This window comes from Carassius auratus, unplaced genomic scaffold, assembly GCF_003368295.1.
Source record: "Carassius auratus strain Wakin unplaced genomic scaffold, ASM336829v1 scaf_tig00000876, whole genome shotgun sequence".
In the NCBI taxonomy this organism is placed as follows: Eukaryota; Metazoa; Chordata; class Actinopteri; order Cypriniformes; family Cyprinidae; genus Carassius; species Carassius auratus.
The window spans coordinates 953,103-980,297 of record NW_020523328.1 but is presented as its reverse complement, the minus strand read 5'-3'; the positions used below and the strand labels follow the sequence as shown (position 1 = coordinate 980,297).

Here is a 27,195-nt window from a genome sequence, read left to right as displayed (position 1 = left end):
AATTCAGTTTTCTGTTTTAATTTGTTTTTTGAATTTGGAAAACCCTGTTCAGTTTAGTCAGAAAAGCGTATTAGTTACAGTATTTATTACAGAAAAGTTTTACCTTTTATATTATCAGCATTGAATTGAAAGATTAACATGAAAATCAGTATGCCTTTGTATTTGGTTTGTCCCTTTTTTTGCTTTAAAAAAATAATAAAATGTATGTGTTTCTTAAATATAAATTTAAAAATATTTATTAAATACATATTATATAATTAAGTATTTTATGTCGTAAAATAAATTCTGTGTAATAATTATATATATATATATATTCTTTTTATTTATAATTTATAAATATTTACATTTTATGTTATATGTTATTTTATGTTATGTTTTATGTTATAAAAAACATTTTTTAAGCATTCCTTCAAGTAACTGCAAAACATAAACTGCCCTCTTGTGGAGATAAGTAGGACTGACCTTGGAAGGCATTCATTGTTTTATTTCCTTGTAATTCTGACCTGGTTTTGTTGTTGTTTCGCATACACAGAGCTTGAAAAGGACTATGAGGAGAATCAGAAGGTATTGGAAGGAAAAGCCAGGCAGCTGGATGGCCTGGAAGATAAAATGAAGGCAATCCTGAATGCAATCAATAAGCAGATTCAGATCTACAACACCTGTCAATAATCAGTCACAGGAAGGAAAGCACAACAGCTGGACTGCTGCTGTCTCTGAAAGTTCACTACTGTCTGAAAGGATCTGTGTTTTGACTCTTTTCCCCAGGCTGCTACAGTTTTTGCCAACAAACCTACTACAAGAGGATGCCAAACTGCCACCAGACGCGATGTCTGGAACAAATGTTGTTTTAATGAAGGGCTACTGTTATAACAACACTACATTAACCTGTTTTCATTCTGGAACTGAATGCAATGCAGATGTTACATGCTGTGTCTTGTACGGCAGAGCAGTATTCTACTTTCTTGGTATTATGTGCTTGTAAAATTCTGAATACTGTATGATGAAGATACTGAGTTTGCTTGAATGTAAGAGACACTGAATCATGGCACAGAAGTTTTATTGTATAGATTTTCTGCTTGCCCTTTTTCTTTTAAAACTGGTATAGCTTGCTACTTTATTAACATTTGTTTTCTAATGAGAAACATACATTTGTTGTCTTTTGAGAAATTAGTTTCTATAATGGGCTGAATATCCATCTGAGAAATTACAGTAAAAGACGATGTTAAAATGAGTTGTCCATTTAGAGTCATTGGTTGTGTATCATGAACACTGATGTACACCCGTGTTTCTTCTCATGATAAATAATACAAATAAATAATATCCATGTGTGATTTCTGTACATTGTCTGTTTGATTGTTTGCCTGTTACATTTAACCCTAATAATAATATACGAGGAACAAACAATTAAAAAATTAAAAACATAAAGGCTTTCAGCTCCATCTGTTGACGTCAAGCAGTCAGAAAGTCTTCCAGTGTTGACAAAATAACACATTTGTATATCACACATGTATTAAATGCAAATGCTTTTTTAAAATAGGACCAAATCAAACCTACTCAAAATGAAAGTAATTATATGACAAACCCAAACAATTTAATTACTGTAGTCGGCATTAATGTTTTTGAAAGAAGTACTTTATGCTCACCAAATACAGTAAAAACAGTAATATTGTGAAATGTTATCACGATGTAAAATATCTGTTTTCTTTTTTCGTATATTTAAAATGTAATTTAATTCGGTAATGGCAAAGCTGAATTTTCAGCATCATTATTGTCACATGATCCTTCAAACTCCTTATAATTTACTGATTTGCTTTTCAAGAAACATTGATTATTACCGATGTTGTTTTAATTAATAACATCCAACAGTATGTTTCAAATGTTTACTTTAAGATATTTATTTATATCAAATGCGTTACGAAAGAGACTTAGGTCTCTGCAGAGCAAAAGTGGGCGTTTATCACCATGTGGGTGTTTTGAAACTGCTGGGTGTTTCTGAATCATGCAATCTAAATGATCCCCCTTACACAACCCCACCCCTAAACCTAACGTCACTATTACATCAACCAATCAGGTATCATGGTGTAAAAACACCTTGATCTCTTAACTCCCATTAATTTCCTGCAGAGACCTATACTTGTTACGAAACCTCGCACCAAGAAAGTTTTACTCTGCGCATGGTTGTAAGTGCAATAGCGCATAGTGTCCGGAAGTAGACCGTGTGGCGTGCGTGTGTTTGTGTGTGGAGCAGGTTGCCGTGATCACCGTCTCTAGTACCCGGTTTGTTTTTGTTCTCTAACAAAGTGGGAGTCACAGAGCAGCGGTCGGTTCTCAAGTGGAGGACGGACACCGTCGTTTCGTCTTTGTTTTTGTTTACAGTAGCTCGTTTCTGTTTAAACAACACAAAATGGGTCCTGGTTAGGATTGTTCTGGAAATAAGGAAGAATTTAATTTTTAGCAGGCGAGCTGATGCGGCTCAGGGGCGATCGGCGGCCCGCTGCCGTGTGTGAAGCCTCGGGCTAAAGTGAAGCTGCGGTCGCTGCGGCTTTGCTGACGGAGGAAAGGACACGCCGCTGCGACTCTTCATTAAAGAAGAACAACGAAACAAAGTAAGACTTCATTTGAACAACTGTTGTCTTATCCAGGTATCATAATATACATTCACCTGTCCTGTATGTAATAGCTTACATAGGTCTGTCAGTAGCACACCAGCTTGCGGTGAAGTGTTTCGCTCGGCAGCCGGCGCGGAGCGAGAGGCCTCGCGCTTCTGTTCACTTTAACGGCGAACAACACAGCGAACGGGCATCTTCTACGACCAGACAATATATTAAGATATGTCACAAATCATACGAATGGTATTTATTAGTATTAGAACAAAATTAATGTTAAGGGACAGTTTGTTAGAGACATGTTTGGAGTTTGCAGTTTAGATAGAACTTGAGTGTGGATGAATCGAGTCAGACTGGCTAAGCTAGCCGGGTTAGCATAGGGTTTATACTCTGATTGATTTCCCTTGGGTACAGTTTTCCCATTTGACAGCTGAAAAGGAGAATAAAAAGAAAGGTGAAGATATATTTTGTCTTTCTCCATATTCGTTTAGGATAATGACAGCGAAGTGTCTTGATGGTGACAGTAACCGGCATCGGATTTGGTGGCTAGACGTTAAATGTTTTAATAAAAAAGAAGTCAAAGTGTAGTGAAATCAGAAGGTTTGGTTGGACATAACATTTTTAAGAAGAAAGGTCTTTACTTTTTTATAATTCCATCATTATATCATGACAGCAACCACCTAACTGTTGCTAATATTATTTTACACACACTAACGTACACACACCCATCCCGTCCTTTGTTTGTATATTTTCCCATAATTAAACCGATAACTTATTGATTATAAAAAGCCACATTTGGCCTTTATCTTTGTCTAGCAAAATAGTAATTATTAAAAAAAAATCTGAAAGATGATTTTGAATAACTCAAGAATGCCTTTCAAGTTAAAGGGGTCATATGATGCAATTTCAATATCTCCTTTCTCTTTTCGGTGTATTACAAGCTCTAGGTGCATAAGTAAGATCTGTAAAGTTGCAAAGACTAAAGTCTAAAATTTAAAGAGATATTCTTTATAAAAGACTAGTCTTCACTCCCCTAAAATGGCTCGTTCTAACACACCCCCAAATCTCTACTTCACTATGTGAGAAGATTTGCATAACGCTGCCCAGATGTTCACCCAAAGAAGTCGTACCTTTCAGGGATGGAAATTAGCACCCGCCACCAGCCAAATGCGGGGTGGGTAAACTCGCTTGACCTACCGGCCACCGTGGTGGGTAAATAAAAATAGCATACTGTTTGAAATACTGTAGCATACTGTTTGAAATGGAGGCTTTGTACCCAGTACAGTGTTTGCAGCTGAAGTTAGTGACACTAACTTCTATTTCCAACATTGGAAACATTCTATTTCCAGTCTTCAAGTACTTTTTCAGAAGTTAGCTCTGTGGCTAGTAAGATGTTGCGCTGTTTATTTTTGTTTGTAGAAACAACATTGTATCTCTACACATGTTTGACAGCTCTGGCATGACGAGACGCGTAAAAAGCATGTATTAAAAATGCCGTTTGTCAGTATGTACAGTATGTACAGTATGTGGAAAATAATGTGTTTTTTTAACCTTAAACCACATAAACACATTTCATTACACCAAATACACCAAATAGTTATTTTTATTAGCATCATATATGACCCTTTTAATACAAAACATTCTGTTATCAATGTCTGATTACATAAAGCAGGATCCAAAAGTCTGAGACCACAATGAAAATATAGATTTTTCTTTAATTCTACCTGGAAATAAACAGTTTTTCAAAACAAAGAAAATACATAAAAACATATCTTTATTACATATTTTATTTTGGTGTTTAAAAGTATTAATGTCTGCATGAAATTATAATGCACGATTCATCCATGTATATTTGCTTTTATTTAAAGAAAAAAAAAGAAAGACATCATAATGTAATCAAAATGTCATAACTGAATCATCTCTCTAGTGATGTATACCAGACTTCTATAATCAATTAATCTGTTTGAACCACTGATCTATAATATAGAACTGGATTGCTCATGACGTCATTAAAGTAAAGCTGCCGTGCCGCCATATTGGTAATCCCTAGTGTGCGAAAAAGTTCCATTGAATTAATAGGAATTTGTATGATTTTAATGAGAAAACATCACCTAACAAGTCAGTGTCTATAAATATGAAGTATCACTGTACATTATTACAATGCAAACACCCTAGGCATATAAACGGTTATTTTTTAAATGTCGGGAATTTCCCCCTACTTATTAAAAAGCTACGTTCATTACAGTAGTGAGCATCATGAACATGATAAACATCAGACGGACACGACCTCAACATATATAACAAACTACAAAGTGTTAGTTGTGAAATCTGAATTTATTCAGAGAAATAACTGACTATATACAGTACGGATTTAAGAAATAAATACAAAGCTTTATTTCCCAGATAGTAAATTACATTTTTATTTTTTCATTATAGAGAAATATTAACAACATAATTGTATAATTTATTGTAATATATTAAAATCCATTTCTGATACTAATACATTCATTTAATAATTCCTGAATAACTTATTTCATAAAGAAATAAGCCATTTTTGTGTTTGATCAGTTACCTGTGTCATCAGTGCGCAGCAGACACACCCACCTACACGATTTAATTATATCGCTTATCCTGTCCCAAAAGACCGTAAACACTGCAGATAACATCTGAAGTAAACATTACTTTATTACACATAACATAAAAACGAGTCCCGTTTGACTGATCAGCTTCAAATCGAGTTCTTTTAGGACAGCGGTTTGAATGTAACTCAATGGTGCTCCCTGCTGGTAGGGATTAGTAAGATGGCGGATCAAACACTTCCGGTGGCTTCACTGCCTGTTGGCAGTTTAGAACGCGATGAGCGATCCAGTTATATATATAGATCAGTGGTTTGAACCCCACCCCTCTACAATTGGCTTAAAGTTTGAATTCATTTTTGAGTGCAATGCCCGCATATAAAAAAAATCCAACTAAAAACAGATGGCTGGAACATGCATAGTTTAGCCCATTTGTACGATCTGTTTTTAAGATCCGTCACTTAAAATAGCACATCTTAAAGCTGCTATTTTAAACCACTAGGGATCTTACCTTTTGTACACACTGCAGTACACTCATGCTTGAATTATGAAAGTCTTTTTACATCATACCCTACATGATTTTCTGTGAAATGTCAACTTTGACTTCAAACTGACCTAGCGTTGAGGAGAAATCTGTGAAAAAGTTGTGTAATATGGTTAGTAGTTTAGAAATATGTATTGCCACTCAGCCAGAGTCTGTTTGTAATACTTAATTGCTGTTGTTTTTTGTTCAAAGTCTCCCTCTGATTCTGTTTTGGGAGTTATCTCACTTGAAACGCCGCCAAGATAGCTGGACCGGGCAGGAAACGGCACAGCTCAGATCCAGACCCTTGTGAAAGCAGCTCCGGGAGCGAGATAGGAGACAGCCGACCCATTAGCAGCAAGTTGCTAAAGATGGCCAGCAGCAGTACATGCCCCAGCGAATCGGGCCGGAGGCGAGGTCAGAGAGGACCTGACGATGCAGTCAGCGCCAGTAAAAAGAAACAGAAGGACAGAGCCAACCAGGAGAGCAAGGAGGCCAAGCGGGCAACCCCAGCCACCAGCTCAGAGACTAGAAAAGGTGAGGGGTGACTTAGTTTGTAAACACTCACGAAGTAGGTCTGAATTTCTTTTTCTTATTCAGGTCCTTTACCCCAATTAATTTGATCTCTTATCTTTTTGATTGTCCTTTTGCTTTGTCTTTCGCCATTAAAATTCTAGCTGTTGAGTCCTAGACAGATATTTGATTCAGATATTTGCTTGGGGCAAATGTATAGCATGGGATAAAACATTTACCGCAGTGATATCTAATGTAATATGAACTGATAGGAAGCGTCTGTGGTGCAGTGTCCTTTTGACCATTATAAAATGCAGACTGGCCCATAACTTTAGGTTAAAGTCATTAAAGGTATTGCAAAATCATTGTTAGGGTTGTGATGGTGAGGAAATTTACCCACCGGTTAATCGACGTGTGACAACACCGGTAATACCGGTATCTTTTTCGTGGGGGCGGGGGTGTTCCCCCTTTTCTTCGCTTACCTTCACTTTTAAATAGGTTGTAAATGCAGAATGCACATTTTACTTTCACTTTCGAATTGCAGCAATTTGGTGTAAAGCAGTTGTTCATTTGAATTTTCTCTCTTTTCCTTGCTTTCATTCGCTTTTAAATAGCTTAAAAGTGCTGTGCACATTTTACTTTCACAATTAGCGGCAGTTTGGTGTCAATTGCTTGAATGCACCAAAATTCAACGTCAAACTCACTTTAGCCTATTTATAACACAGAACTTTTAACAAAACAAATGAAAATACACCATGCTATAGGGCAGACAATGCCTAATATAAAAGAACAAATAAGTTAAATAAATTTCAAATAGGTATACAAAACTGGAAATAGGCTAAGTAAACATGTATAATATATAACCAAATAAATGTTTTTTGTATTATGTTTAGAAACTAAATCATCCGCCATCATCTTGTCTGTCTCACCTCACTTTTCTAGTCAGTCAGCTCTTCTCACTGGAGAAATGAAATCTGATCTGTGATGCGATTGTCATTCAACATGCTGCATTGAGCAGCCGCATTCAGTTTTTAAGTGTAGTGTCTGTTCTTTTACTGAACTAAATGATTTTTATTACTATAAAAGATATAAACGACGGTGGGGGATGGTGCTGTGGTAGGCAATTGACGTAACCGGTGTTGCACCTTAACACCAGTAACTCCGTCTCTCGTGGCAAGCCTAGTCCTTGTCCTATTTTCATGTGCACAGCTGGGCTGGTTTCCAGTCTTTTACGTAGTGTGGTAATTTAACAGGGAATCGGAAAGTTAACAGACATTTACTGTGTGAAACAAGCTGAACTTGTGTAGTTGTTCTGCCATGCTAATCAGTATTGATTTAGCTATGGCACTGACTAATACATTTGTTGTTGTGTGGCATTAGAAGCTGGTTTTTGTTAGTATGTGGCGATTCCAGTTTTATTTAGAATGGCATTTATGATAATCATCTTTCGGTAATTATCTCTGAACAAAACAAGGAAGTAAAACTACAAGAATAAGAGTTGACCTGAATGATGTGATCTCGGATGTTTTTTTTACAGATATTTAGGCCTTTACATTACTGATAGATGTCATTTGTGTTAAAGGGATAGTTCTAAAGCATAGACCTAAAATCTAAATTCTGTCATTTGCTCACCTTCAATGGCTATCATCAACTGCTTACCATCAATCTTCAAAATATTTTCTCTGGTGATTAAGAAGAAAACTCTGAAAAGGCTGAATAAATGATGACTGATGAATTTGTATTCTTGGGGCAAATATGCCTTTAAATAAGCTTTATTTTATATGTTGTCTGTGTAAGAGCATATGTATTGTTTATTTAGTTTATGGTGGCTTTTCTAATCATCTAATGCTATCATGCACCTGGCATTCATGGAGAATTGTAGCATCTTATGGTACGTGTGTCTATACATGCCAATTTCTTTAGACTCAATTGAAAATGCTTAAGCTGGCCAGTCTAGACAGAGATGGATATTGCTTTATAACATAGACAGATTATTTTTGTTTTACTTTAAGATATGCAGAACTACTTTAATTGTTATATTTTTGCTTTTAACACCACAATGAAATTACGGTTAAGCAAAAAAAAAACAAAAAAAAAAACTTTTTTGTAACTTAAATGGCTGCAATTTTTAATGTTTTTCACTAAATAAGATGCAAATTTCTAACTTTAGAATGAATGAATGAATAGAATACTACATCTTTAATACAAATTTTTTTTAAATCAAAATGTCACAATAATCCAGTGAAAATTGCAGACTCTGATGTTTGCCAGTCATTTAGTCCACTTAAACGGTGTCTCAATATGAATGCAATGGATGGAAATAATTCCCTGTCCTAGATTTTTTTGGATGTATCTGATCTGTATAATCGATTGGTAATTCTTTTATCATGACTTCACGTTACTTGTCCCTTAAAAATCATTAGGTGCATTTCTTCAGATATCCAACAGATTTATCAATTTGAAAAATGTATCAGTAGAACCAGTGTCACCATTGACATCCCCCGTATCAGTTGCAGTCTATATATAGATCGGCATTTGACTGTGACTTCACTGAACTGAAAGAAAGCTAATTCTAAAACCCTGACGTTGTCTCGTAATGCTTTCGGTCTACAACGACTGATGTTTGAAACACTACCGACTATTGGCAAGTGTACATGAGTGTTTTGTTTGTTTAGTTCTTGTATGCCAGCCAGTGTCTAGGGCTGTGCCTTTACTGCAGAGTGAGTTTTGCCTCTGCAGTGCTCTGCTGAGTGCTGAAGTGTTGTAATCTAAGCCTGTGAGTCTCTGCTTCAGTGAAGAAGGGCTTTGTCAAGGTCAGTGGCTCTGCCCAGCACATGCATGGGAAGACTTCCCTCAGCGTATTCCTCACACTCCTTTATTAATTTACTCGCCGCCCTCATGGCCCTTTCTGCATGATATGAGTGCGCTATTGTATTCCTCCTGTCGAGGTGTCCTGTTTCATCTCAGCCGAGCACCATCCCTAATTGAACAGCAGGAGAAGCTCTGTAGAATCTCTGTAGGTCTGATTCTTGTCATGTAAGGGAGGTTAAAGGGATACTGGCAGATGACATCACCTGGAATAGAAGCCCAGCTGGGGGGCGAGGCGGCTTTTTGTTGAACTTTTAGATCTGTGTCACAGCGAGAGAGAGTAACGGGACAGGACTGGCTGTCACTTGACCCCAAGATAAACGCTCTCTCTTTCTCGCTCTGACCTGCTCGCTAACACGCACCCATGTTAAACTCCGTAACAGAGCAGTCTGAAATCGAAGGGAGTTGGGATTCCTGCTATGAGTGCTATCAGATTGCGTAGCATTATCATGAAATCAGGTTTGATTTTGCTCTTTTATTAGCTTGTGTTAATCCTTTGTGTGTTCTCTGTAGATAAATGTTATTTTATTTGCCCTCAGCTTATGAAATAATACATTTAATTGCAGTCATTTAATGTGTTTTCTGACCGATCCAGCCTACATGAATGCTCGTTTGCCTGTGTAGATTTGTTTCTGGACTGGAAGCAGAATGCACACGAGGTGATCGTGAGGCTGAGCTGTGAAGATGCCGGGGTGCTGAGAGTGGAAGATATCGATTATGCCTTTTCTGATTCCGCCTGCCACATCCGGCTGCCGGGTAAGAAAGGACATTGTGTGCGCTTGTTTCTGATTTTATATATCTCAGCCTTTTGTCAGAGGACCATGTGACACTGAAGACTGAAGATATTGCAGCTGATCACAGCTTTGTCTCACTGGAATATAAATCAATACTGTTTGACAAAATGACAAAATATAAATGCAGTCTTGTTGAGCCAATGAGTATTCTTTCGAAGACGATTAAAAATCGTGCTTTGGTGTGTGTTTTCTCAGATGGCCGTGAATGGAGCTGTAATCTCCATGAAGAGATTGAAGCCTCCTGCAGTAAACTGCTTTATAAGGAGAAAACAAATGTTCTTCAGCTTGTTATGCACAAGAAGATCCCGCTCAACTCATGGCCCACCTTTGCTGTAAGAGCACCTGCTCATTCTTTTCCACTCTCTTTCTCCAGCTTTCCTTCTCCTTTACAAACTTTTTTTAATATACCCGTATTTTCCGGACTATAAGTTGCACTTTTTTTCATAGTTTGGCTGGTCCTGCGACTTATAGTCAGGTGCAACTTATTTATCAAAATTAATTTGACATGAACTGAGAGAAATTAACCAAGAGAAAACATTACCGTCTACAGCCGCCAGAGTGCGCTCTATACTGCCAGAGATTCTGCGCAGTGCTCCAGTAGTCTACACTGAGCATCATAGAGCGCCCTCTCACGGCTGTAGAGGGTAATGTTTTCTCTTGGTTCTAAATGAATGCGACTTATAGTCCAGTGCGAATTATAGTCCGAAAAATATGGTATATATTTTTGTTAAACAAAATCAGTTTTTATTAGGTAGACTCAGTTTCTATTATATAATCTCCTGAAATAGTTTAAAAAAAATACATTATTTATTTTTGCGGATGTTCTATTTTGTACAGTAACTAAAAACAGAATTACTAAAAATCTGGTTTATTATTATCTATAGTAATATTGTAATTTAATATTATCTTAAAAAATATATATATGTGTGTGTGTGTGCGTGTGTGTGTCAAATATTATATTATATATATATTACATCATCACATTGGTCTGTAATTTAGATTTGTTTGTGTTTGTGTTAATATTGGTCTGTGAGAGAACAATATCAGAACTGAATGGCCATTCACATATGCAGCTTTGAGCATTCATAAATGGAGATCCCTCAATAAAGCTTTATTTATTAATGTTCCTTATTGAACAGAACAAGAAAAAAACTGAAATAGTGAACATCCTTGGAGAGAATGGCAGCAACCACCCCCGGTCAACCACAGGCCAGTCTGAAAAATCTGCCGAAATCATTGAAAAAATACCCGCAGTGACTTCTGCTGAGCAGAAACGGGGTAAACCTGCCCGAGGGTCAAAACGAGGGATGAAAGGCAAACCGGTGGAGCTCTCTGAGAGCACAGATGTGAAGGTAGATGAGATTAAATCGAGCGATAAAGCAGACCCGATCAGTGAGCCCAGCGCAAAGCGTACCACACGACCCTCCAGAAGCACAAAAGAGCCCCCAATAGCTCCCTGCTCGATAAAGGAGTCTCAATCCAAACCAGCAGTTGATGGAAAAACACATGCACTAGCCGGGAGCAGCAGTGCCTCTTCGACTAGCAATGCAAAAGACAACAGGGTTCAGATGCAAGTAAAAGGTCAGGTATGCCAGGCATCACCAAAAGAAAAAGAGCTGGACACGAGGCCAAAAAGCAACAATCAGGTGAGACTAATAATTCACTTGAAAGAGGAAGTATGATGGTGGAAAAGAGTCTCTCACATCCTGATGTCCATCCCTTGTGTCGTCTACAGGTTGAGGCAGATGAAAGTAAGGCTGTTTCCTCACTGTGTGAGCTGAAGGTGGCGCAAGAGGAGAGTTCTCTTCAGGTGAAAACGCAAACAATAACATCTGATGAGCGAGAAAAAAGAACAGATGAAAAGAAGCCACAGTCTGATGCCCAGATCCCTACAATGCTTCCATCTCATGATTTGGTATCTGAGAAGTCTGTTTCAACAGCCTCTAAGAGAGAGGAGTCTCCTCAAAAGAGATGCACAGAGGAGAAGAGAGACAAGTCCAAGGAGGATCCACATGGAGGAAGCCAAGAGGAGGATACAGAAGGTCAGTTAAGAACAATCGCTGAGTTTACTTTATTGTCCTTTGCAGGAAATGTGTCCGTTTTTCAAAGCTGCAGTAATGCATAACAGAGTTTTTGTTATTGATTTGAACTTGTTTCCACTGTTACCAGGAAAAAATGGCAGTGATTGCCTCCCTGTCATGCACAAACCATGCTTATAGCTTCCATACTCCACACAAACACTTCAATTTCAAATGATAATCCATATTTGTAATTAATTACCTCAAGGGCCAGCCTTTAACGTTCTGTCTGTAACATATACGGACATTTTTTTTTCAAGTGACTAATAGACATTTTTATCCAACTAAGCCTCTTCTTACTATACTTTATTTCTCATGATTGATATGTGTTAAGATCCGGAGCCTATGGTGAACTTGAAGCTAGTGAAGAATGACTCGTATGAGAAAGGGACAGACCTGATGGTTGTTAATGTCTACATGAAAGAAATCTGCAAGCACACGTCCAGGGTGCTGTTCAGGGAACAAGACTTCACTCTTATCTTCCAGACTAGGTGAGAGAGTCATCTATACACTGTCCTGAAATATAGATTCCATCTCTTTCATTTACACTTATTGTTTAAACTGTCCACAGTGATCCCAACTTTTTGCGCCTTCATCCGGATTGCGGACCAAACACCGTCTTTAAATGGCAGGTTAAACTCAGGTAAGACTTTCTGTTGGGCAGCCTAATCTCTGTCGATCCATTTGTCAAGTGTGTGTTTCTGAAGATATCTTCATTGGTCCCGTCTGCTGATGTTTTAGGAATCTAATTCAGCCAGATCAGTCAAGCTATGCCTTCACTCCGTCCCGTATCGACATCACCCTGAAGAAAAGACACAGTCAGCGCTGGGGAGGTCTGGAAGCACCTGCCATACAAGGTCTGCTGCCTGGATTCTGTTTGCTTCGCAGTCTTTTCAATTAAACACACAGTCATGTCATGCACATTTTATTTTGTACATTTATGACACTATATATTAGGGGTGTAATGGTACAAAAACATGTACCATTACCATTGTAAACAAAGCAGAGCTGCACTCCTAAACAACTTTAATATGTATCGTTCAGACGCAAAATGAAATGAAAATACCACGTAAACCTTTCTAAAGAGAGTTCCCCTCAGAGATACATTCATATAAACTCCTATTCAAATTGTATCGGGATTTGTTTGACATCTCAACATATTTGAATCGTCACACATTTTAATTGATTTTCAACTCATAAATATACAATATGGAGAATAGGCCCACAGACACACATACACAGAAAATAAATGGTTAAACTGTTATATTAATACTCAAGCATGCTTACACACCTATAGACACAGACATCCATGCACACACATTTTGTTGCAGATATAGATATTTGAAATACATGATAGGTGTCAATACTTATTGCAAGTGTTCTCTTTTTAAGAGCTTATATGTCATTTGCAGACTTCACTTTAATCATTATCTGATGTAATTGTAAAAACTGATATATCTGTATGAACAAAAAGGGTAAACTTTGACTTAATGTGATTTTTAAATGTTATAACAGTGATTTTGTAATGTCTAAGCATGAATCCATAAGCAAACCTATGAACAGTACTGTTTTAGGGGGCACAGCGTGAATTTCCCTAAAAGAGAAACGTCTCTGGTTACACATCTAACCATGGTTCCCCAAGAGATTGAACGAGGCACTGTGCCCCCTTGGAGTTCCCATAGAGTTCTCTAGAAGGGAAACTAAACTTTACTATTTAAAAAAAAAAAAAAGAAAAGGTGGTCTAAAACTGTGGATTAATCACCAAATGAAAAAAAAGTTTACTTCCAGTATGAACAATGTGGCATAGATGTGTTTGAAGTTCAGTGTTAAAATCAAACAAACAGAGAAAACGGAAATCGATTGCACTTCCTCTATTATAGCTCTATAAATGAAGCATACTTTATTTGAGCCACAGAAAAAAAAAAGCATAATATACAATTCTACAGCCTAGGGTGAAATCATTATGTACATTAACAATGATTTGGGACAAATATAATGTAATTTTAGTGGAAAAATATGTGAATGGCACTATGAGGCGCAGCAGGATTTTCTGTTGGCTGTTTTTAAAACCACATCTGAAGTTTCCTGCTCTGTGCAACATGCACCTTCATGTGTCAAAAAAAAACTGTTTAATGACAGTGGACCCTTCTCAGCCACTCCACCAATCAACATGGATTTTTGCCAATAGTCCTAGCAATCCACTATAAGTGCCAGTTAATTGGCAAAACCAATTAATCGGTCCACCTCTACAATATTGCATTAGCTGCCTAAGCAGTGTTTCCATGACTAAGGTTTGGCTGAATAATAACAGCTAGACCCTTGATCTTTTCAGAGAGCTCTGATGTGTGATAGGAGGCATGCCTGAGATGATTACTGTGGAAAAAGCTGGACTGTTTTTGTTTACATGTTGAAATAAGGCCATGGTCAAGAAGAGGAATGTGACTAGAGGGAGTGATACAGCAATTCAATAAGAGTGTGAGACAGGGTCAAGCCAAATGTGCCAATGGGTTCTTGTGTTGGTGCCAGACTCCTGACCCAAACTGCTCCACATAGCCTTCTCTCAAATATAGCTGCCACTCCATCATTGCATTTTACTAGAGCTGTGACAGTCTGTTTATATACTGATATTGAGTTTTATATTGAATCACCACTTTAGATCTTTTTACTGAAATTGCATCATCATGCAGAATGTTTCTACTCATTTGGTTCAGACTTAATTCTGATCAATTTTACAAGGAGTTCTAGTATAGTGATGCATCCTAAATTAATTGTATCATGCTTGTTCAGCTGTGGTTATGTTAATTCATATCATATACACGACAGGTTAGGTTCATCTTGACAATTACAGAAAAAAATGAATTATAGTATATTCAATTTGATAGAATTGATTATTATAGAATTATAAAGTATATTCAAATTGAAAGTAGTTGTTTTAAATCATAACTATTTCATAATATTATTGTTTTTACAGAATATTTTATAAAATAAATGCAGTCTTGGTGAGCATAATAGTTAATCATAGTGAGCATAATATTAGCAATGATATTTAGCTGCTAAGCACAAGCTCTATTGTCATCTGTTTAAGGTGCAGTGGGGGGTGCCAAGGTTGCAGTGCCCTCTAGCCCTTCCACACTCGAAAAGAGCCAGCCAGGAAGCAGCCAGCATGCACTTCCTGTTAAAGAAGAACCACGAGTAGGAGAGGAGAAAGCCAAACCCCCTCGGGCCCCAGAGGACTTAGATCTGGATGCCGTGGCACCTCGCTCAGTTTCCGAACACATGTCCCTCAAACAGGAACCAACTGTTGCTACGGTAATAATCAGTGCAATGTCAGTTTGTCTCATACAGGTGCTTCTCAATGAATTAGAATGTCGTGGAAAATTATTTATTTTAGTAATTTAACTCAGATTGTGAATCTGTATTAAATTCAGTGCTCAAACACTGAAGTAGTTTTAAGTCTTTGGTTCTTTTAATTGTAATGATTTTGGCTCACATTTAACAAAAACCCACCAGGTTTAGAATATGGTGATATACCAATCAGCTAATCAACTCAAAACACCTGCAAAGGTTTCCTGAGCCTTCAAAATGGTCTCTCAGTTTGGTTCACTAGGCTACACAATCATGGGAAAGACTGCTGATCTGACAGTTGTCCAGAAGACAATCATTGACACCCTTCACAAGGAGGGTAAGCCACACACATTCATTGCCAAAGAAGCTTGTTCCAAGCATGTTCACAGAAAGTTGAGTTGAAGGAAAAAGTGTGGAAGAAAATATGCACAACCAACCGAGAGAACTGCAACCTTATGAGGATTGTCAAGGAAAACTGATTCAAGAATTTGAGTGAACTTCACAAGGAATGTACTGAGGCTGGGGTCAAGACATCGAGAGCCACCACACAGACATGTCAAGGATTTTTGGCTACAGTTGTCGTATTCCTCTTGTTAAGCCACTCCTGAACCACAGGTCACATCAGAGGCATCTTACCTTGGCTAAGGAGAAGTAGAACTGTTGCCTAGTGGTCCAAAGTCCTCGTTTCAGATGAAAGCAAGTTTTGTATTTCATTTGGAAACCAATGCCATGTTTCCACCGAAATACTTTTAAAATTACATTTCATGACACAATAACAGTAATATTTTGAAAATGTTGATCCGAATAGATGGTGGTTGAACTCAACCAATGCTGCGTGAACTCAACCAATCAGCATGTTTAGCGCCCAAGTCCTGCCCCCGAAAGTTCCAGAACTTTGAAAAGTACCACCTTGCCAGCAGGGACTTTCTGAGGGGCATTTTTTTACCCAGAACTTTTAGTTCCTGGTTCCTGCGGTGGAAACACACCGAGTACCAGCCCAAAGTCCCTAGTTCCTGGGTAAAGTTCCTGCGGTGGAAACGCGGCACAATATGTGTTTGACATAAACTACTTCAATTTGAGTTGAATTACTGAAATAAATTAATTTTTCCACAACATTCTAATTTATTGAGATGCACTTGTATGATGTGCCATAACTTGTCTCAGGACTATCAGTTATTATGACTTATCCTTGACTGTCCACAGCCCAAGCCCACCTGCATGGTGCAGCCCATGACTCACACTCCTCCTGCAGGCAGTGAGAGAGCTGAAGAAGTGGAGGAGAAGAAAGTGTGTCTCCCTGGCTTCACTGGACTGGTCAATTTGGGAAACACTTGCTTTATGAACAGTGTGATCCAGTCCCTCTCCAACACACGGGAGCTCAGGGATTATTTCCATGGTCAGTGGCATTTTAATTGATGAGAATTGCTTCTTTTCATGTGGTTGTGTGTCCTACCCAAGTGTTGTGGTGTTTGTTGTTTCCAGACCGTGGGTTTGAGTCTGAGATTAACTGTAGTAATCCATTGGGCACTGGTGGACGGTTGGCCATTAGCTTTGCTGTTCTGCTTCGAGCGCTGTGGAAGGGCACTCATCATGCATTTCAACCCTCCAAATTAAAGGTATCCATGCAGCAACATAATCATGTCCTATATCCTCCTATATCATGACTTCTAGTTTCCCATATGTAATTATGTAAGCAACCCATAATAACCGGGTGTTGTTTCATTTTGCTTCATAGGCTATAGTTGCCAGTAAGGCCAGTCAGTTTACAGGCTACGCACAGCATGATGCTCAGGAGTTCATGGCTTTCTTACTGGATGGGCTGCATGAAGACCTAAACCGCATCCAAAACAAACCGTACACAGAGACCGTTGACTCAGACGGCCGTCAGGATGAAGTGAGCTCTTGTTTTTCTCTCAAAACATTCTGCATATACGGCATCCTTGGATATGGAGCAGAGTGTGTTACTAAAAAGCATGTCCAATAGAGTCCAAAAGGCACACAGGCAATCTGACAAGGGACAAAGAATTATGATATAAAATGAAGAAGGAATATTAAAGATTATACACAAGTCAGTAATTACAATATTTGAATTTGAAACATTTGAGTCCAAGACAAGTTACCTTTATTTATATAGCACTTTTAACAATACAGATTGAGTCAAAGCAACTGTACAGCATTAATTCGAAAAATAGTCTGTCAATAACACAAAATGACAATAGTAAACTAATTTTTCAGTTAAATTGGAGCGTCAAGTTGCCACGAAAGGCTTTTCCATGATGAAAAATCTTCTGAACGTTGCTCTTGTTTGTGGTTCGGCAGGTTGTTGCAGAAGAGGCATGGCAGAGGCATAAAATGAGGAACGATTCCTTCGTTGTTGACCTCTTTCAGGGCCAGTACAAGTCAAAGCTGGTGTGTCCTGTGTGTTCTAAGGTAATACATAAAGAGCTATTATTCAAATTCATGTAGTAAGTAAAAAAATGTGAAATTGTATCACTTTTAATGGTGTTGGGCAGATAATAAAGATTTCTGTGTCTCTTATCAATATGGCTGTTGGAGTTTTCTCATCTTATTTTCAGGTTTCCATTACCTTCGACCCTTTCTTGTATTTGCCTGTCCCCCTACCTCAAAAGCAGAAGGTGCTGACTGTTTTCTATTTCGCTAAAGATCCCCACAAGAAACCAGTCAAGGTACACAGCACAACTTTCTGAAGTTCCTAAGCAAGCCTGTTCACAAAGGGCTCAGTCTATTTAACTTTATTTAGATGGACATTCTTATTTATTAATATTTGACCCAAACTTTTTGCTTCCGTAGTTTTTGGTCAGTGTGAGTAAAGTCAACTCGAGCACGGCTGAAGTACTGGAGTCAATATCTCGCAGTGTGAGGAATAAACCAGAGAACCTGAGGCTGGCAGAGGTATGATGATCCTGTTCTGAACACTTTTTCTGCTTGGATTTGATCTATGTTTAAGAGCAAATACAATATATTGTGGTTGTGTTTTAAAATATTTGGAAATTTTACAGTGGCAAAAACTGTAAAGGAAATTAGTTTTTTTTTCTCCCAGATATTTCCCAAATACAAATTGTATTTCCGTTGAGGTTAAAATCCTAGGGACAGGTTTTTAAATCAACAGGCCGGAAGAGAGCACAAGGAATAAATACAGTCCAAACATCTTTTTATTATATTGTTTATTTCAAAGTGCATTCATTTTTAAACTGTTTATCAAATCAAAAGATTTAACCTAGGATTTCCAATTCCAATACAATTTTTTTTTTACATTGCTTATGTCAGAATTTGACTATTAAGAAAAATATCCTTTAAATATAGGCAATATTTTGTAGAACTGTTTTTCCTTCTTTAAAAACTCTGTTAGTTTTCCCAACAGTATCCTTGCAAAATGGAATGCAGCACAATAATAGTTTCTTATTTGTATAGATTTTGTAATTGTAAGCCAAGATCACAATTGAAAATAAAATGAGATGAATCAACCAGCTCTACTGATGTGCCCTCAATATTCTCTCTCAGGTGGTGAAGAACAGGTTCCAAAGAATCTTCTCACCGACTCAATCTTTGGACACGGTCACGTCCAGTGAACTGCTCTTCTGCTTTGAGGTGTTGTCAAAAGATCTCGCCAAAGAGAAAGTGGTGTTTCTGAAGGTCCAACAGGTACACCACTTCAATCACTCTTTATTTTTTTTCTAGGTTTTTTAGGATTTCCCTGCTGTAATCTAATGCATTGATTGTGTCTTTGTGTTGATCTTCAGAGACCTCAAATTCCAAGCATCCCAATCACAAAGTGTGCTGGCTGCATGAAGCCTCCTGCCTCTGACGACGAGAAGCTCAGGCGCTGTACTCGCTGTTACCGCGTCGGCTACTGCAATCAGTACGTTTCCAAATGTTCATTAGAAGCATGTGTTGTGCTGGCTCTGAGATCAGGCTTAGGATTTAGAGACTGCCTTGAGAAGTTGATGTTAACTGTCTTTCTTCTGATTTCAGGGCCTGCCAGAAGAACCACTGGCCCAATCACAAAGTTATGTGCCGGCTCAATGTGGAGAATATTGGACTGCCGTTTTTAATTAGTGTGCCTGAGTCTAGGCTGACTTACACCCGTCTGACACAGCTCCTGGAAGGCTACTCTAGGTATAAGAGGAACCTAGATTAAAGAATTATTAATCCATTTTAGTAATTTGGTAAGCTTTAGAAGATGGTAACAAGTGCACTAATACCTTTTTAATATTTATGTTTGTGTGTTTTATATTATGTTATTATTAATGTCTTATTTTATATGTATTTATTTGTCTCTTTTTATTTCTTTATATATATATTTATGCATTTTTTTTTTATAACCAAGTTTTTAGACATTTATATACACTTATTATAATTTTTAAGGAAAATATTATTTTTATAGCAGTTTTTTATTTGATATGCATACTTTTATAGCATTAACATCTTATTTATTTTTACATTTTTATTAGTATTTTATTTATTCTTCTGTGTAGTTATAGTATTTATTTATAAATTATTTATTTGTATGATTTGTATGAGCTATTCGGTTATATATTTTAGGTGGTTTTGATCAAATAGATTGGAGCATGCTGACATAAAAGTCAAATCTTTTAACCAGGAACCAGCAGTACTGTCTAACTCTTTATTTCTGTGTGCAGGTACTCTGTCAATGTGTTCCAGCCACCTTTCCAGTCCGGTCGGATGTCTCCAGAGGCAAGCCTGTCCCGTGTTGACCTGACCCCCATAGCAAGCAGTGTCTCAGAGTGTCAGGAGCAAGAGGAGGAGCCGTCATCTGCAGGAGAAACGGAAAGCCAGGCGGAGCAGACAGAGACACCACAAACAGATAGCGCGTCTGTGATCTCCGCAGCAGGTGGGGAAACTCTCTCCAGTGACTCGGGCTGCTGTGAGCTCGCCACCAGCTCCCAAGATTCTTTGGTGGAGAAAGAAACATCATGTGAAAAGGCTATTAAACCAGAAGGTGAGTTGGTTTAAAGTGCTTTGCTAAAGTTTTAGTTTGTTGTGGAGCAATAATCCATTGCTGTTTGTGTAGCTGTAGTGACCGGGTATCAGCAACCGTCTGAGTCAGAGACTGGAAGTGCGTCTCAATTCTACATCACACTTCTGGACCCAACCCAAAAGGAGGACCGAAAACTTGAGGACAAAGGTCAGTCAGAGATTTTTGGATGGATGTGTTGCTTGTGTAGGAGCAGTATATCTTCATCATCCTGGTGCCACCTACAGGTGATGCGGTACTGGAGCTGCCTGATGACTGCACGCTGGAGCTGGTGTGGAAGAACTACGAGAAGCAGAAGGAGTATGTGCTGGTGCGCTCTAAAGAGCTAGAGTTTGATGAGGACCCTGGCTCTGCTACGGAGACATCCAGGGCAGGACACTTCACCTTAGAGCAGTGCCTGAACCTCTTTACCAAACCTGAGGTGCTGGCCCCTGAAGAGGCATGGTACGGACAGACGTGACGGTTTCGGTGTGTTTACTGACATCATTAATGTGATTGGACCCACCTATATCTTCTCTTGTTGTGGTTCAGGTATTGTCCGAAGTGTCAGCAACACAGGGAAGCCTCTAAACAGCTGCTGCTCTGGCGTCTTCCCAACGTGCTCATCATCCAGCTCAAGCGCTTCTCATTTCGGAGCTTCATATGGAGGGACAAGATTAATGATATGGTTGATTTCCCAGTCAGGTACACTGAACAAGACTTGGTCCCTCTGGCTGTCACTAGCACAGGGTTTCAAAAGTTTAGAGTCTGTAAGATTTTAAAAGGTTTTATTTTAGGGTCTGCCTCGGTAATAAAAATAAAATAGTCCTGATAAGTTTAGGTGGATCTTAATAGCAGTATGAATTGTGAACTTGCCATTTAGCTATAGTTTTGTTTATCATCCATGTTTTGGATTGACAGTATTATAGATGCTTTACCTGGATTTGTCTGTCCTCATCAGAAACCTGGACCTGAGTAAGTTCTGTATTGGTCATAAGGGTGACGTCCAGCAGCCCCCCATCTATGATCTCTACGCTGTGATCAACCATTACGGCGGGATGATCGGAGGACACTACACAGCCTACGCTCGTCTTCCCAGCGACAAGAACAGCCAGCGCAGCGACGTTGGTACGAGTGAGCTCTTCTAGATCAGTAACATCTCACCAGCTGTGATGTGAAACATCTCACTGTCTGTCACTTACTATTTCAGGCTGGCGTTTGTTTGATGACAGCACAGTGACAACGGTGGAAGAGAGTCAGGTGGTTACGCGTTACGCCTATGTGCTGTTCTACCGCCGCAGGAACTCTCCGGTAGAGAGGCCGTCTCACTTTCTGGGGCCCCTTGGAGCCGAATCGTCTGCTGCAAGTGGCGGTGCTGCCAGTCAGGTGAGCTCAGCGCCTTCTCATGTCACTACTGCAGTTTCATCCTAGTGGAGCAGCTATATACTCATTCATTAAAGCTGTATGGGATTGGGTAACGTTTCTGGTGGATTGTCAACATTTTCATTTTTTAATGAGCCGTCTCTGAGAAATGTTCCGACAACATCAGCTGATTGTTATTTAATTCGCCTGTTAGTTTCATGAGAGATTATGTTCTCTCAGGTGTTATGGAGTAGTGTCATGACTAATAGATGAATCACGAAGCATCACGGGCATTGAGAGGCGATTTGAAGAATTGTGTTAGAATCTCCTGACGACTTTCGCATTTTTTCTCTTCGTCCATGACTTTTGTGAATATCTGAAAGCTCAAATTATACACCAATGACGTTTGCATCTTGGTTTCAATCATTTCTAACACCAGGTTCCTTCACATCTTTTGTTATTGGCTCAGTTTAATGTGTCACGGACCGTCGTAAAACTTTGAAAGTGATTCAGTAACATCTGGGTCTTTAAAAGATTAGATGATGCTTGTGAACAAAATTCGAGGGAATATTTTACATCAGTGGTCCATCCTTAAATTCAAGCTGTGATTTTATGGGTCCAAGGAAAGATGTAACTTTGAGTTCTATAGATATATCAGTCACAGGCTGTGTACGTTGATTCAAAAGCTATGATTTGACAATGAAATGCTACTTCTGGACAGGAAGAGACCTCTTGTGGTCCTTCTGCATGCTATTTTGCTCACCCATCCACCTGAGTGTGTGAAACTGGAGCAGTGAGCTCTCTGATACTCAGTGTGGAATGATAAGGCAAGGCCCTTTCCCAGAAGCTGACACAGGTTTCCGCCAATCGCAGGCATCTCTGATATGGCAGGAACTGGAGGAGGATGAGGAGGGGCAGCGAGAGACCTCTTTTCGGAGCCTGTTCCGCCCTGGTCTGCGTGGAAGAAGAGCCAGGACAAGGCCAGAGGAAGAAGACGAGGGCAGGGGAGGGAATTCTCACCGCATCTCAGATTACGCTGAAGGGGAACGTATGAAATATTTCATCATGGGCACTGTGGCGGCAGTCCTAGCCTTGCTGTTCAACCTCCTCTATCCTTTGTTATACTGGTCCAACTGGGTTTAATTTACTAGTCACCGCAGCTGCAGACCCTCAGCAGAAACTGAAGATTTGCACTTTGCATTGTACTGTTAGTCATCACTCTTTTCTTGGCAACTTCAGTGTTATATAGCTTGGGAGTCTCACAGCCTGAAATATATCCATGCTAGTCAGGATTGTTGTTTTTTCAGTTGTGCTACAGTATTGTCCAGAATGTTTCATAAACACTCAGGAAGAATGTCCTGGGTAAATATAAATGTACTTAGTCTATGCATTTAATGGTTGACATTTCAACAGTTCGGAGGACACCTGCTTTTAGCCAGACTTGAGATTTTATTTAACTGCAGAACCAATCAATAAATCAAAACTTAGATGCATTGGGATCCTAAAAATTAAAATGTACTTAATTTTCTTACTGTCATGTTGTTCCAATCCTCTATGACTTTCTTCTTCAGTGCATAAGAGAAGATATTTTGAAGATTTTTGGTAACAAAAGTTTTCATTCCCATTGGATTTTTTTTTTTTTTTTTTTTCATACAATGGAAATCAATGGGAACCAAAGGCATGTTCATACAGGTTTGGAAGGACATAAGAGTGAGTATATGGTAAGACAACATATTTTTGGTGGACTATCTCTAACATCTGCCATTCAGCATTGTGTATCAGCTGTATGTTTTAAATAGAACTTAAATTACACTAAAAACATTAAAATTATGATGCGTTGACTCTTATCTCTGTAGGTGTGTTATGTCAGATTTAATGTCAACATGAATTCAGAGTTTAATCTGGTTAATATATTAGTGTTGATTTCTGGCCTTATCATGAAGACGACACAAGAACAAAAGTGTGTTTGTATGGGTTTTATTTTTTTGAATCTCGATGTGTTTTTTTTCCAGCTGATGAAAATGTTAATTAATAGATTTTTTGCATTTTGACCCCATTCTGTAACCCACTTTTTGCCATCGATGAAACAAGGTTCTGTCTTGGAATGTTCTTTTTTCTTCTCGTTTGTCATATTATAGAAGTAAAATGAGCTGTGTCTGCCATTTCATGTTGATTTTAAATCTAGATTCGAATCCTACTCTTTGTTTTTGGCTAAATTGTATGGTTACGTTCACCTTGTTTTTTTGGTTTGTTACATTGATATTAAGCTTTGTTGATTTTATTTACTCATTTTTACCACTAAATGATTTTCTTCTGTCTTAATGAAATCTTGCAATGAAAACATTGTCAGCAGTCTGGCATGTTTTGAGATGGTTTAACCCTCTGGTGTTCTGTTTATGAGGGTCACTACTGATCTTTGCCATCAAAAGATAACAAACACCTCAAAAGGTTTTATTTTTTTAATACTGTTAAATCAATGCATCAATATATTTTCATTTACTATTTTGTATTTTGAGGGAATTGTATGGTACTAGTTAAGATTTCTGCAATAATTGTCTGTTTTGCAGTCTTGATGTTTCAGAGTTTCACCCCTTTATTGCTATGTACTTTTTTTTCAGCATCAAGGCTGATTTGTAGAATCTACATCTAAAAACTTGTTTTTTGCCTGGTAGCTGTTCATTTCATTGGCGATCATTTTTGACCACAAAGGCCACACGTCCCATAAAGGTCACCAAAGTTCATACTATTCCGATGAAAATACAGTTCTTTAAAATTCAAAACAAAATTATTAGGTCAGACGTGACCAAAGAACACCAGAGGGCTAACAATAAGCATTTTGTGATCAGCGAGGTAGATCAGCTCAGTACTGTACTTCTGTACCCAACAAGGGAAACCAGTTGCACCATTGATTCAAAGCCTAGTTGCACATGTTGTAAACTGAGATGAGATCCACATATTGTAAAATGAATGGTACTCGGTTTGTGGGTATGTGGCAGTTCCAACCGTCTCAGGGATACTGGTAGGCTATTATGATTGATGTGTCTGTCCACACTACAAGGCCTAAAACATTCGGCTTCTATGAATGCCTCCGCTCTGGACCCCATCAGATTGTTCTTGTACCTCAGGTCAGGATTAGGTGTTTGAAATGTTACTGATTCCAATGAAAAGGTAAATCGTTGCGCGCAAGACTGCATTATGCATGTATGTTATCATTTAGGCAGTAATTAAATATTTTTGGATCAAGTGATTTGTATTTAAATATCTTCAGATGAGAAAATATATTTATGTTATTTATGATGCTGCACAAAATGTCCCAGCAATAATTGAGACCACTTTAAATGCTGCTCAATTGTAATAGTGCCTGTATCATGCTCTTCATAAACAATAAATAATTGAGGATTACCCTGTCTTGAAATCACTCATTGGAAAAAGTTTAATGCTTAATTTCTTTGCTTTTTGTATATATATATATATGTGTGTGTGTGTGTGTGTGTGTGTGTTTGTTTTATGTTATTTATAATGAATGAACAAATTAACAGTTGGCGTTCATGACTCCATTCAGAAGGTGTCTGAAGTTTCTCCCTTTATAATGGTGGTTTATTTTACAGGCTTCTAGCCAGACACTGTTTGGGACAGACCTGGACCCAGACGGACCTGCTCAGACCTCCTCTGACATGTTTGCACACTCTGGAGAATGTGCCGCCCCGTCCTACAGCAGCATGGAGGAGGTGGATTGAAATGCGACTTGCTTCCTCGAAAAAATGAAAAATAGATATTACTACTCCCAAGTGGATCTAGCATGGCAAAGGTGGTCAATTTCTTTTTATTTACATTTGCAATGCAGACAAAAAGGCTCCAACACAAAGACTGTTTGGAAACGGCCGATTAAAGATGACATGCAGTAAAGTGATGCTTAAAGACTAATCCACATTTACAAATAGTTCTGTAATTGCACACATTGAAATATACTGTTATAAGAGGAAGCTCCAAGGTTTTTGTTTTTATGTGTAAGCATTTTAACACCTACAAATTATGCCTTTCACAATTTCACAAGATAGGTTTCTAATACATTGTTTATCTTGCTTGTATTTACACGAGGTGTTCCTTTGGTTTATCAGTGAGTGCGATCAACATGGTTGGTTGGGATGCAGAGAAGAGTTTATTCTCACTGAAATGTCGCCTGGCCAGATGTTTTTCTCTGTAAAGAGTCTGGAGTTGTTGTATACATTTTTTTTGCAGGTGTTAAGTTTTAAATGTGGACAAGGCAGATTGTTAGTTTTTTTTTTTTTTTCTTACACTCAGGCCATTTCTCAACTTGATGTCCTGTTCTTTCTTTCTCAGACAATCCTTTCTCAGAATGAAATTATTTTGTTTAACTTTGTCAGATCCTGTGGAAATGCAAAAGCTTGATTGACTCTAATGCATGTTGACCTACAGTAGCCCTAGTACCGTGTATCATTTATCATTTCTCGTTTTCTACGTTTTGAGTGGATTGTCCCATTTCCCCATTCCTTGTTTTTGCGTTGGACTGCATAGCAAGCAGGAACTGGGGATATGATCATAAGAAGGCTGCTGTGAATAAATAGTTAATATAAATAAAAGCCTTTTTTTGCATAACAACCTTAAATGTTACAGTTGTATATGCATATTTATTTGTCAAGTTTTTACATATGTTTAAGAGTAAAATATTGTAACAAGCAGGTGGACCTTATGAAAACTTTTTTTCAATCCAAAATCTTAAGAAATCTGATTTTGCACAAAGAAAGTTTGACACGTTGACTGTTGAATGAATGGGAAAGTTTAACAAAGCAATGTCACATACAGAGTGAAATATACAAAGCACAAAAAATGCACATACAGTATTGTTCAAAATAATAGCAGTACAATGTGACTAACCAGAATAATCAAGGTTTTTAGTATATTTTTTATTGCTACGTGGCAAACAAGTTACCAGTAGGTTCAGTAGATTGTCAGAAAACAAACAAGACCCAGCATTCATGATATGCACGCTCTTAAGGCTGTGCAATTGGGCAATTAGTTGAAAGGGGTGTGTTCAAAAAAAATAGCAGTGTCTACCTTTGACTGTACAAACTCAAAACTATTTTGTACAAACATTTTTTTTTTCTGGGATTTAGCAATCCTGTGAATCACTAAACTAATATTTAGTTGTATGACCACAGTTTTTTAAAACTGCTTGACATCTGTGTGGCATGGAGTCAACCAACTTGTGGCACCTCTCAGCTGTTATTCCACTCCATGATTCTTTAACAACATTCCACAATTCATTCACATTTCTTGGTTTTGCTTCAGAAACAGCATTTTTGATATCACCCCACAAGTTCTCAATTGGATTAAGGTCTGGAGATTGGGCTGGCCACTCCATAACATTAATTTTGTTGGTTTGGAACCAAGACTTTGCCCGTTTACTAGTGTGTTTTGGGTCATTGTCTTGTTGAAACAACCATTTCAAGGGCATGTCCTCTTCAGCATAGGGCAACATGACCTCTTCAAGTATTTTAACATATGCAAACTGA

The 27,195-nt window shown here is 38.2% G+C and overlaps 2 protein-coding genes across 6 annotated transcripts in view; both read left to right on the top strand.

The window, feature by feature from the left end:
• Positions 1–1,339, top strand: part of lamb2 (laminin, beta 2 (laminin S)) — a 33,807-nt gene extending 32,468 nt beyond the window's left edge. Inside the window, exon 35 of one of the 2 annotated variants that reach the window (XM_026242174.1) lies at positions 533–1,339. In XM_026242174.1, the coding sequence (XP_026097959.1) occupies positions 533–669 (137 nt within the window). In that variant the 3' untranslated portion in view covers positions 670–1,339. The remainder of the gene's footprint in view (positions 1–532) is intronic. The other variant, XM_026242175.1, reaches the window with a different exon arrangement.
• An 800-nt stretch (positions 1,340–2,139) lies between these two features.
• Positions 2,140–26,288, top strand: LOC113069161 (ubiquitin carboxyl-terminal hydrolase 19-like). 4 transcript variants are annotated; one of them, XM_026242179.1, is made up of 26 exons: positions 2,140–2,606; positions 5,919–6,242; positions 9,711–9,842; positions 10,076–10,212; positions 11,020–11,526; positions 11,616–11,922; positions 12,293–12,449; positions 12,530–12,601; positions 12,700–12,815; positions 15,050–15,267; positions 16,507–16,699; positions 16,786–16,919; positions 17,039–17,197; positions 17,623–17,733; positions 17,880–17,990; positions 18,115–18,216; positions 18,826–18,966; positions 19,065–19,183; positions 19,297–19,440; positions 19,965–20,284; positions 20,357–20,470; positions 20,548–20,764; positions 20,852–21,004; positions 21,261–21,427; positions 21,510–21,685; positions 22,535–25,063. In XM_026242179.1, the coding sequence occupies exons 2-26, from the start codon at positions 6,077–6,079 to the stop codon at positions 22,802–22,804; spliced, it is 4,443 nt and encodes a 1,480-aa protein (XP_026097964.1). In that variant the 5' UTR covers positions 2,140–2,606; positions 5,919–6,076; the 3' UTR covers positions 22,805–25,063. The 4 variants fall into 4 exon arrangements, with proteins under 4 accessions (XP_026097964.1, XP_026097963.1, XP_026097966.1 ...); XM_026242178.1 differs by having other exon boundaries at positions 2,141–2,606; positions 15,044–15,267; XM_026242181.1 differs by lacking the exon at positions 22,535–25,063 and adding an exon at positions 25,270–26,288 and having other exon boundaries at positions 2,142–2,606.
• The last annotated feature ends 907 nt before the right edge of the window (positions 26,289–27,195 follow it).